Source organism: Erpetoichthys calabaricus, chromosome 4, assembly GCF_900747795.2.
Source record: "Erpetoichthys calabaricus chromosome 4, fErpCal1.3, whole genome shotgun sequence".
Lineage (NCBI taxonomy): Eukaryota > Metazoa > Chordata > Cladistia > Polypteriformes > Polypteridae > Erpetoichthys > Erpetoichthys calabaricus.
Genome location: NC_041397.2, coordinates 317027578 through 317039915, shown reverse-complemented (window position 1 = coordinate 317039915; position 12338 = coordinate 317027578). Strand labels below are relative to the sequence as shown.

The 12338-nt window shown below is 41.2% G+C and overlaps 1 protein-coding gene and 1 long non-coding RNA gene across 3 annotated transcripts in view; both read left to right on the top strand.

Moving 5' to 3' along the window:
- LOC127527406 (uncharacterized) overlaps window positions 1–12338 on the top strand; it is a 153054-nt gene that overhangs the window by 56122 nt on the left and 84594 nt on the right. The gene's annotated exons all lie outside the window — the stretch shown is intronic.
- LOC114669697 (CD276 antigen-like) overlaps window positions 1–12338 on the top strand; it is a 56632-nt gene that overhangs the window by 2873 nt on the left and 41421 nt on the right. For both annotated transcript variants that reach the window (XM_051926031.1, XM_028825882.2), the window contains exon 2: window positions 7994–8043. In XM_051926031.1, the coding sequence (XP_051781991.1) occupies window positions 7994–8043 (50 nt within the window). The remainder of the gene's footprint in view (window positions 1–7993; window positions 8044–12338) is intronic.

The window sequence follows — 12338 nt, the reverse complement described above, 5'->3', positions numbered from 1 at the left end:
GAGTAAAATATGCAGCCTGTAGCTACAGTGAAAATGTTGGTTAGTGATTCACCCATGAGTCTGTGAGAAGGCAAGCAAACAGGAAACATATCTTTAACTCAACCACACCAATATTTATTTCTGTATATCACAGAAGTACAAAGAATGTAACTCAAAGTGCTTTACAAGATGTCAAAGAAGTAGTTACAAGAAAAGAAAAACAAATTAAACTTGAGAAGAAGATTAAAGAATAAGTTAAAAAATCAAACATAAGCTTACATAACATAGGTACATAATTAGTAGAAAGGTAGAGCCCTTATATAGATAGATAGATAGATAGATAGATAGATAGATAGATAGATAGATAGATAGATAGATAGATAGATAGATAGATAGATAGATAGATAGATAGATAGATAGATAGATAGATAGATAGATAGATAGATAGATAGAAACTGTACTTTATTAATCCCAATGGGAAATTCACATTCTCCAGCAGCAGCATACTGATACGATAAATAATATTAAATTAAAGAATGATAATAATGCAGGTGAAAAACAGACAATAACTTTGTATAATGTTAAATGTTAACGTTTACCCCCTCGGGCGGAATTAAAGAGTCGCATAGTTTGGGGGAGGAACGATCTCCTCAATCTGTCTGTGGAGCAGGACAGTGACAGCAGTCTGTCGCTGAAGCTGCTCTTCTGTCTGGAGATGATACTATTTAGTGGATGCAGTGGATTCTCCATAATTGATAAGAGTCTGCTCAGCGCCCGTCGCTCTGCCACAGATGTTAAATTGTCCAGCTCCATGCCAACAATAGAGCCTGCCTTCCTCACCAGTTTGTCCAGGCGTGAGGCGTCTTTCCTCTTAATGCTGCCTCCCCAGCACACCACCGCGTAGAAGAGGGCGCTCGCCACAACTGTCTGATAAAACATCTGCAGCATCTTATTGCAGATGTTGAAGGAAGCCAGCCTTCTAAGGAAGTATAATCGGCTCTGTCCTTTCTTGCACAGCGCATCAGTATTGGCAGTCCAGTCTAATTTATCATCCAGCTGCACTCCCAGATATTTATAGGTCTGCACCATCTGCACACAGTCACCTTTGATGATCACTGGGTCTATGAGGGGTCTGGGCCTGCTAAAATCCACCACCAGCTCCTTGGTTTTGCTGGTGTTCAGGTGTAGGTTGTTTGATTCGCACCATTTAACAAAGTCATTGATTAGGTCCCTATACTCCTCCTCCTGCCCACTCCTGATACAGCCCACGATAGCAGTGTCATCAGTGAACTTTTGCACATGGCAGGACTCCGAGTTGTATTGGAAGTCCGATGTATATCAGCTGAACAGGACCGGAGAAAGTACAGTCCCCTGTGGCTCTCCTGTGCTGCTGACCACAATGTCAGACATGCAGTTCCCAAGACGCACATACTAAGGTCTGTCTTTAAGATAGACCATGATCCATGCCACCAGGTATGAATCTACTCCCATCTCTGTCAGCTTGTCCCTAAGGAGCAGAGGTTGGATTGTGTTGAAGGCACTAGAGAAGTCTAGAAACATAATTCTTACAGCACCACTGCCTCTGTCCAAGTGGGAGAGGGATCGGTGTAGCATATAGACTATAAACATACTATATAGCATTGTATTCTAGATTTCTGTAGAGGAGTATGATGATAAAGTCAAATGTCTGTGTGGACAGAGAAAAACAGAAACTCCAGTGAAGGAGGAAAAGAGACCACCTAGCACCCACCTATCACTTCTACTTTAGCACTTCTACCTAACACAAATGTTCTTAAGTGATTCCTCATTGTTTCCAGACTTTGTCCCGGAGGAACTGACCCAGCAGATCTTCTGGACGGCTGAAATCTGTTCTTTCCAGTTTACTTTTGTTGTCACAAACATGCCCTAAAAATGTGGAATACTTCCTTTAATTGAAACCTTTGCTCTTTTAACTTCCTTGGCATGACTCAGGCTCAGAATTCTATGTAAACATGGTTAGGTCCGTATCAGACTCTGGGTGATATGCTTTAGTGTTTAGCCTGAATAACTCTTTGGGCAGTACTCTGCGCCTGTCTAGTGGATAAAATAATATTATACCGCAAAAATTATAAATTTTTCAATGTGTTCTGCCACTTTATGATAACATCCATCCATCCATCCATCCATCCATCCATCCATCCATCCATTCTTTTCCGCTTATCTGAGGTCGGGTAGGGGGGCAGCAGCTTGAGCGGAGATGCCCAGACTTCCCTCTCCCCGGCCACTTCTTCTAGCACTTCCGGGGGAATCCCAAGGTGTTCCCAGGCCAGCCAAGAGACATAGTCCCTCCAGCGTGTCCTGGGTCTTCCTCTGGCCCTCTCCCGGTTAGACGTGCCTGGAACACCTCACCAGGGAGGCATCCAGGAGACATCCTGATCAGATGCCCGAGCCACCTCATCTGACTCCTCTCGATGCGGAGGAGCAGCGGCTCTACTCTGAGCCCCTCCCGGATGACTGAGCTTCTCACCCTATCTTTAAGGGAAACTTTATGATAACACTGTGGAGAAAATACAAGCAAAGTGACAACTTTTATTGGCTAACTAAAAAGATTACAATATGCAAGCTTTCGAGGCAACTCAGGCCCCTTCTTCAGACAAGATGATAACACTGTGGTAACTTATCCATATTCATGAGTGGGACGGAGCCATCAACCAAAAACACAATAGCAAATGAAAAGCCATAAAGCAGAACAAACTGAAACTGGTCCACTGCTTGAATGAAGCAATTGAAATGTTGTGAATTCGTCATCAGACATCAGGAACTGACACCTGTTTGGTAGATTTCGACCAGCCAGACTTAGTTATGTTTGTATTTGGTATCAGAGTCATATTAACAATCCTACACCTCCTCATTGTTTGGGTAACTCTGGTCTGAAAGAGTCCATGTCATTGTGCTCTGAGCTGGTGATGATCCTGTAAACAAGTTACAAGTCTAACTTTGGGGATTAGCATCATTGCAGTAGGCCTCAGAGTGCTCTAGAATTGCAGCGGATCAAGACCAAGACTAAGTGCAGTTGGATTCGGCTTTTAGGAGTCTGAGATTGGGAACAAAGTTGCATACTAACTTATGCCACATTGTGAACAGGTTTAACAGGCTTATTACGGTGGGTAATGTTAAAAAATAAATTTTATCACTAAAAAAGCACAGATATGGCATTAAAAATATCAAAACCATATTTCATATTTATATTTGGACAGAAGTGCAGCTTGATACTGATTCAAATATATTTAACTTCATTCCACAGAAAGAGACATATGATGCATATATGGTGCAATTAAAGAAACATAAAAATACGGATCAACATACATTTAAACATTAATCTTCAGTAAAAAGATGGAGAGTCTCTGTCTCTAATTAAGAAATCACTCAGTCACCAGTTCAAACAGTGAGAATTAAAAAATGCTGTTAGTTTCATCCATACTGTACCCCTTTGGAGTTTTGTGGAAATATCTTTGCAAGTGCAGTTCTCCAAATCTGATATGAGATCTCTCACAATGTGTATCATATACAGCTTTTTCTGTATAGTGGACTTTGCACTGAGGTGAGACATTCTTAACGAATATTGTCCAGACTCTGACTATATGCTTTGGTGACAGTGGGATTAATTTGGTTATTGTGAAAAGCTGTGTGTGAACTCTTCTGTATTATCTACTGTATGTTATTGAGGAAAATTAACTATAGCATGAAGATTAAGACCTCCACAGGTTACAGGGTGTCACATGCATATATATTTGAGAAGGTGCCACATGAGAGGTTGGGCATCAAACTAAAAGAAGTGGGAGTTCAGGGTGTGGTGCGTCGATGGGTGCAGAATTGGCACAGACACAGGAAGCAGAGGGTGATGGTGTGAGGAACCTCATCAGAACTGGCCGATGTTAAGAGTGCTGACCAGCAGGGGTCAGTGCTAGGGCTGTTGCTATTTTTAATATACTGTATATAAATGATTTAGATAGGAATATAAGTAACAAGCTGGTTAAGTTTGTGGATGATACCAAGACAGGTGGATTAGCAGATAATTTTGGAATCCGTTATATCATTACGGAAGGACCTGGAAAGCAGACACGCTTGGGCAGATTTGTGGTAGATGAAATTTAATGTCAGTAAATATAAAGTATCGCACATAGGATGTAAAAATGTATAGAAAGATATTCAATGGGGGTCTGAAATTTGAGAGCACACCTTATGAGAAGGATTTAGGAGTCGTAGTGGACTTGACGCTATCAACTTCCCGACAGTGTTCAGAAGCCATTAAGAAGGCTAACAGAATGTCAGTTATATAGCGCGTTGATGTGTGGAGTGCAAGTCACAGGAGGTTCTGCTCAAACTTTATAACAAAGTTTCATCTGGAGTCTTGTGTGCAGTTTGGGTCTCCAAGCTACAAAAAGGACATAGCAGCACTAGACAAAGTCCAGAGAAAAGCGACTAGGCTGATTCAGGTCTACAGGGGATGAGTTATTAGGAAAGATTAAGCCTTTACAGTTTAAGCAAAAGAAGATTAAAAGAAGACATGATTGAAGTATTTAAAATTCTGAGGGGAATTAGTCCAGTAGATTGAGACTGTTATTTTATAATGAGCTCATCAAGAACAGGTGGACACAGCTGGAAAGTTGTTAACGGTAAATTTCGCACAAACATTAAGATGTTTTGCTTTACACAAAGAACGATAGACACTTGGAATAAGAGACCAAGTAGTGTGGTAGACAGGAAGACTTTAGGGACTTTCAAAACTCGACTTGATGATTTTTTGGAAGAAATAAGTGGATAGGACTGGCGAGCTTTGCTGTGGTGAATGGCCTGTTGTCGTCTCAATTGTTCTAATGTTCTAATTTACACTCTAAGAATATTACATATAAAAAAAAGTAAAGAAAAAAAAAAGAGCCAGGAGTGAGGTCTCCTTCAGAGATTTAACCGCATACCCGTATTGTGTGACCGGTGAAAAAAAAAGTCGTCAATGCTATTGAGAGAGGGCGAGATGTTAAAAATTTCATGACTGTAGCCGCAATACAGCCACTTTTAGGAAGGAGTGAAATTTCTAGGGGATACTTTTCAGGTTTGCTGGAGACATCAGATGAAATCTGGAAATATTCTGATCTTTAAGATCTGGACTTAAGGGGGCTTGGGTGATTATTTTAGCAGAGGTGATGTCAACATCCTAAAAATCCTGTTGTGCTACAGTCAAATAGTATCACCTATTGTTCAATGCAGTAACATGCAAAATATAAATAAATGTGATCTTACGATCACTATAACTAATCAAAAGCACTGACATATCTACCTTAAGAAAGATAAAATAGATGCTTTAATAACCTCTCGTCTAGATTACTGCAATGCACTTCTTTTTGAAATTAGCCAGGCCTCCATTGCTCGCCTACAGCTGGTGCAAAATGCCGCTGATTGATTTTTAACTGGTGCATGTAAGCAAGAGCACATTACCCCTATTTTGGCTTCCCTTCACTGGCTTCCAGTTCATTTTTGAATCCATTTTAAGATCCTTGTATTTGTTTATCAATCCTTTAATGGTTGTGCCCCATTTTATTTGTCGGAACTGTTGCACCCTTATGTACCATCTCGGCCTCTCAAGTCAGCAGACCAGAGGCTTTTACTTGTCCCTAAGACACGATGCAAACTCCGAGGTGATCGGGCTTTTTCAGTTGCAGCTCCAAAACTCTGGAACAATTTGCCAATTGCTGTCTTTAAATCTTATTTAAAAACTCACTTTTACTCCTTGGCCTTTTAACCCAGTATGATATGTTAACTATCTCTGTACTTTTTAATTATGAATTTCTTCAGCTCTTATGTGTTTGTTTTTCTTTAATCCTTTGGCTATTGTGTGTCTGATATGTTGGGTTTTATTGTACAACACTTTGTTCAGCCTTGATATTGTTTTTAAAGCGCTTTATAAATAAATAAATATTAGTTTGCCTTTGACAATACTGATAATTAACCAAATAATTCTGTAAGGCTCCTATTTTCTTTACCTTACCTTTCTCTGTTCTAGGAGGGGGTCTCTAGCCTTTAGACTTGTATCAAGTTAACTAAAGCATACATACTCACTTTAAAAACAGAACAATACAATTTATTGATAAACACAAGGATTATAGAAGTACGGCATGATAAATGCACATATATATTGACATATAAGACTGCATGCAGACACACTAGAGTGACAAACATATAATACTGAATAGGCTGACTGGTATTTAAAGTTCTATTTTACCTAGGCACAGATAAATAGTTTTACGATACCAAGTCTTTAAGTGGAGGATTCTTCATGTGTTGGAATTCACTCGTTCTCTTTGCTACCTGATCCTTACAGGAGAAAGTAGGGTGAAATGGCACCTACTTTTTCTTGTATCAATCTATGGCTAACACGGTACAACACTCTACTGCTATGGATCTTCCTGATCCTTGTCAGTACGATGCTACTGCTGCCATTAGGCCCTTTGCTGTTCTGTCCACAACTTAGAGAAAATTATTCCTTTCTGGCACAAGAGTTTAGATTCTGAAGTTCCCTTCTTGAAGCAGTGGCTGCTTCTCAGCCACTGTTGAGCCTGGCAAACTGGATCTCAGCTCTCAGGTTCACAAAGAAATGAGGTGAGTTTGTCGGATTCACCTCTCCAAGGCTCACCACTTTTTCACTTTCAGAAGGTCATTTGGCATATTTCTCTTTCCCTGAGAGAATCTCCGGGGAGTCCAGCGAATATCCCAGAGAGACAGAGAGAGAGAGAGAGCTTCTTCAGGATGGTGCAGAGAGTTTTAATATTAGGTTGAACCTTCTCCTGATTGCATTAAAGTCACTTCCAGTTACAAAATCAGTTTCTTCTAATAGATGGGTTCTTCTGTCCTTTTTAGTTATCATCCCTTGAATTAGAGGCCTTTCAGGCTCAAGAGGGGCCTCTGTAGACAGGTCAGGTCACCTCTGATTTACACCTTTGTTGTCAGTGGAAGTCCAAGCAGATCCTGCTAAAAGCTGGAGTTCAGCCACTTAATCTGGAATGCAAGTCGGGGTTTTATGAAACTGGATGACTGCATCCCTTTTAAATCTTAACAGGCCTGGTGTGCCTCAAAAGCCTTGAAGAATGAGTCATGCCCCCTTTGCCTTACACTGTCATTATGATAAGAATCCTCTATCTGGGCCACAGTGTGGTATTGATTTTTACTTATTTGGGTCCTCAGATTTAAAAAAAATTAAGAATCCCTGATCTACCGGGTGCAGCAAGCATGGCCTGCTAGGGAAAGATGGAATGCCATGGTGGAGGCTAGACTTCAGGCGGAAATCCGTTTCGGTGTAAAAATTCCTGATACCAGAATCTTAATTTAATGTAGACCTTTTATCCATCCATCCATTTTCCAACCCGCTGAATCCGAACACAGGGTCATGGGGGTCTGCTGGAGCCAATCCCAGCCAACACCGGGCACAAGGCAGGAACCAATCCCGGGCAGGGTGCCAACCCACCGCAGTAGACCTTTTATTTAAATTGATAAAACAATACGCATCCCAGATCATGCTGCCATTGCTAACTAACCCATTCTTCTTTAGTTGCTCCCATGCAGTACTTCTCTTGTGAGGACCACTCTTAGCAATCTGACAGGTTGGTAACTCTGAAAAGTACGCAAGCATGTAAAGACTCTCGAGCTAAAATACAGGAGTGCTACCCATAGTGTCACCATTATGTCTGACATCCATAATATGAAAATAATTAGTAACATAACGGTGAGAAAGTAAATGATACATTTTAGAATATTTTTCAACTTAATTTAACAGCTAAAGTAAATGACAAAAAAAGGTGTTATCAAAATAGCAACAGAGGTTCCATTTTGAATTATTCTGTTTGGAATTTCAGTTTTAGTGTGTTGGCTGTTAGAAAAAAAAAATTGAAGTGGGTTTGACAATCTGATGTTATGATATCTATGAAATATATAATAAGCCTGAAATATATTTTCATTAAAAGCATGCTTGCTTTGTTTTGTCCAGGGTACTTTTCTTTCCATGTTTCATTCAACTGAGTTGCCTTCATCCCAAAGGTATGGACACTTTAACGTTACTCATTACTATTTTGTTTGTTAAATTATATGTTGTTCATGTAAGTTCATAATACCTGTTCATCTTTCCATACAACTCTTCAAATTTAAATCCACAGTTTGGAACACATATACCGTTTAAGGCCTTGCAGTCCTTTACAAACAAGTATTCCTGGTCTAATTTAGTTAATGGGCCAAAATAACTTAAACTTGAACTTCCGTCCTCCAAGGACATAACTCTGGGGAAGGAATCTAGTTATGCTGCCACATTTTACAAAAGGAAAATCTTCATGTTAAAAGTGATGACATTTTAGCAGCTTTAGGGGATTTGAACAACTTCTGTTCAGCAAGGACACAAAAGGAAAATCATCTTTTTCTGTTACTGCCTAAGAACGTTTTGGAAGCTTGGACTGTCTGGTCCCTTTCCTTATGACTTGACCAGACCGAAAAATCTAATTCCATCAGCACATGTGAGTGAGCAAATTCATGTTTTTGAAGCCCAGTTCTTGCACTTCCATTATATATTATTGAGATGTCAGCTCTTTATTTGTTCATGGGGGAAATTTGGGTTTTTACAGAAGCTCTTTAAATAAATAAATACGTAAAAATAGACACACACTTTGGTCTGAACACACACAAGAATGACTATAAAGCAAGAAAATTAAAAAGACAGAAATGTTCTGACTTGCCAGTCCCAGTCCCAGTGATGTGATATACAGAAATATTGCTGTCTGTATAAAGGACCCCCAGTCACATTTCTTGACGCACTTTTGCTGAATAATTAGTTGGCTGAAAGTCCTCAGTGCTGGTGTGTCAGATAGAAGATGTGCAGCATTGTTCATAATGGTACTTAGTTTTGTTGTAATTCTGTGCACCACTACGACCTTCAGGGAGTCCATGATTGTGCCCCATAACTGATCCTTCCCTTTTAATTGGCCTGTTGATTCCGTGGGCATCTCTTGAATTGAAGTTGCCAGCCCAGCACACCACACTGGCCATCACAAACTTGTAGAAGATGTGAAGGATGTCACTTCTGACATTAAAGAAACTCAGTCTCTGTTGTAGCATAATATGCACCGGAGATTCTCACCTTGAAAGAAGGCTCTAGGAGTCGAAGGATAGGCAAACAGAGTAATTAGTTTTATTGCAATAAACAATAACGTGAACTCAACCCAATTAAGCCAAGCTGAGTTGAGCTCCGAACAAGCCAAACATTACAGCTTATATAATCATTTCTTATCATTTCGAACTCACTTGAAGCAGCTCATTCGCTGCTCATTTTGACTCCCCACTCCAGCTGGCCTCTTGCAGGCCCTTTCTGTGGCCACCAATATTTCTTGTAACTTGTCCCTCATTATCATTTCTTCCCTTATTTCCTATCCGGCCCTCAGCCGGCAGGTGCTCCCCGTTCTCTGACTTAAGGATGTCTCCATTCATCACTCGCCCATACATGACTTTTTATTTTCCATATCTCCTAAGGAAAAAGGGCCTACTCTGCCCTCCCTTCTCAAGTTCCTCTGTGTTGTGAGACCAGCTCAACCTGTTGTTAAAGTGGACCCCCAAAATCTAGTAGGGGTGGACCACCTCTATATCCACTCCTTGAATAGTGACTGGACATAGAGGCTGTTTGGTGCAGCGAAAGTCAATCACCAGTTCCTTGGCTTTGCTAATGTTAAGCTGTAGACTCCTCTCCTCTGTTTCACCTCCCTTATCATAAGTGCAGAATCCCCATAAGTGCAGAATCATCTGAGAATTCCTTCTACTGATCTGACCTGCTGTTATATTTCTAGTCTGAGGTGTAGAGTGAAGAGTAAAGCAGACTGGTGCTCCAGTGTTACTCACACAGTCCTTATGCCTCACACACTGGGGTCTGCCTGACAGATAGTCCATCATCAGGACCCCAGAGGCTCATCCAATTTCACATCTCTGAGTTTCCCCCTTAACAGGGATGGCTGGATGGTATTGAAGGCACTGGAGAAATCAAAAAATACAATTGTCACAGTGCTGCCAGCTTTCTCCATGTAAGAATAAGCCTTGTGGAGCAGACAGGTAATCACTTCCTTCCTTCCAGTGTTTGTCTGTTAGGCAAACTGTAGTGGGTCCAGGTGGTCTACCACAAGAAGACTCTTATAGTCCAGGACCAGCCTCTCAAAGGTCTTCATGATGTGAGATGTAAGTACCACTGGTCTGTAGTCATAAAGTGAAGAGGCGCCCACCTTACAATGCAGGATGTTTTCCACAGCAGCGACACTTTCTGAAGCCTTAGGGACAAACTGAACAGATGACAGAGGACACCATGTTCTGAAATTTCAAGCATCACCTTTCCTTGCCTTTTCTTTTGCTGTGGTATTTTTGCTAGATACTTGCCATGCACTCAATGCTGCCAAAATAGACTTTGGCCTCTCGCGATTCTGAATTCAATTATGTTCTGTTGCTTCACAGATTAAAGATTTTGTAGCCTCTGAATGGTAGATATAAAGCTGTCTGTGCAACTCACTAAGGTACTGTCTTGTCCAGTGTTTCTCAACCTTTAATGGTATTGTGACTCAGATTTTCTTATGTAAGTGTATTGGAAACCCACAAGGGGTAGTCCCTCTAGTGCAGGGGTGGGCAGATTCAGTACTGGAGGGCCGCAGTGGGTGCAGGTTTTTGTTCCAAGCCAGTTACTTAACAAGAAGCACTCATTGCTCAAGTAACACTTCTGCTTCACTTTAGTTGTCTCGCTTGTTAAGATTTTGAACCCTTATTGCTTATTTTAGTCTTAAACAGCTGTAGTCTTGGTTTTTAATTGTTCCTTATTAGCAATAACATGCAAATGACAAAAGAAACCAGCAGTTCTCCATTTAGCTTGTTACCATTTACACCTGTTTGTATTCATCATGCACTATTGGGTTTAATTAAATACTTGGAAGGAAAGTGAAGAGAAAAAAGTGAAGCACTGAGAATTACTCATCTGTTTTAGACTTCAAATCATTTGGATGATATCCTTAGAAAGGAAAACAAATCTAGGATATGAGAATGGCCTTACATAGTAGAGTTAAAGCACTAGCAAGCTTTAAATTAAATAATTGACAAGGATTGTTTTTTAATTAAGCAACTGGGTTGGAGAAAAAACCTGCAACCACTGCGGCCCTCCAGGACTGAATCTGCCCACCCCTGCTCTAGTGAAATTGAATATGGTCATGAGAGGAAGGTCCCTTTTGGTGGAGGAATCATTGACGAGTAAGGGGGTGTATGTATATTATATATATATATATATTGTGACAGATAGGGGGCGTTGTCGTCCCCTTGAACCCTCAGATCAGACGCCAGACACCAGATAAAAGTCCAATAATTATTTTTATTGGTACAATACAGTGCACCAAGCACCCTTCACTCCACAATACTCATAAATCAATACAATCCTATTAACAATAACAATCCTCCATTCCCAAACACGTTGTCACCCTTCCTCCCGACTCAGCTCACTGCTGGGATCTCCCATAGTCCTTTTATACTTCTTGACCCGGAAGTGTTTCTCTTCTCACTGTCCATGTGACTGGCAACACTTCTGGGTCGGATGAAAACTCCTTTTCTCTTCAACCCGGAAATAAGTCCCAGTCACATGGACAGAAGAAATGACGTACTTCTGGGCTGTAGGGAAAATAGTCCTTGATCCTCCCTGCAGCGTCCTCTGGAAGCCCCCATGGTATCCAGCAGGGCTGTGAATAAACACTCCATTGTCCATGGTTCCCTGCTGGCATTCGGGGCACCTCCATGCTGCAGGGAGGGCTCCATCTAGCGGCCTGGGAGTATTGGCTGGGATGAATGGCCGGCCATATACCACAATATATAGTGGAAAAGGCGCTATATAGGCATCGACCCAACACAGACTGACAACTAAGGCACATGTAAAAATAAACAAAAATATTTATTCTTGTGTTCAGCCATGGGGCACGTCTTCCCTGTGTCCCACAGGCCCTACACAGTCCCAAAAACACCAAAAGAAAAAAACAACCTTCTTCTTCTTCTTCTTCTTCTTCTTCTTCTTCTTCTTCTTCTTCTTCTTCTTCTTCTTCTTCTTCTTCCTCCCAACTCTGGTGCGCTAAGTAGTGGCTGCAGGCTCCTTTTATATCCCTCCTGGAAGTGCTCCAGGTGGTAATTGGCCTAATTAGGCTGCACTTTCGGGTGTGGCTGCATTCCAGCCCAAATGGTTTCATTAAGCCGTGCAACACCTCCGGGTGGTGGCCATGAAGCCCAACAGGTCTGAGCCTTGAAGTCCCACCTCTGTGGCCCTGACGTAACCCAGGAGGGCTGCC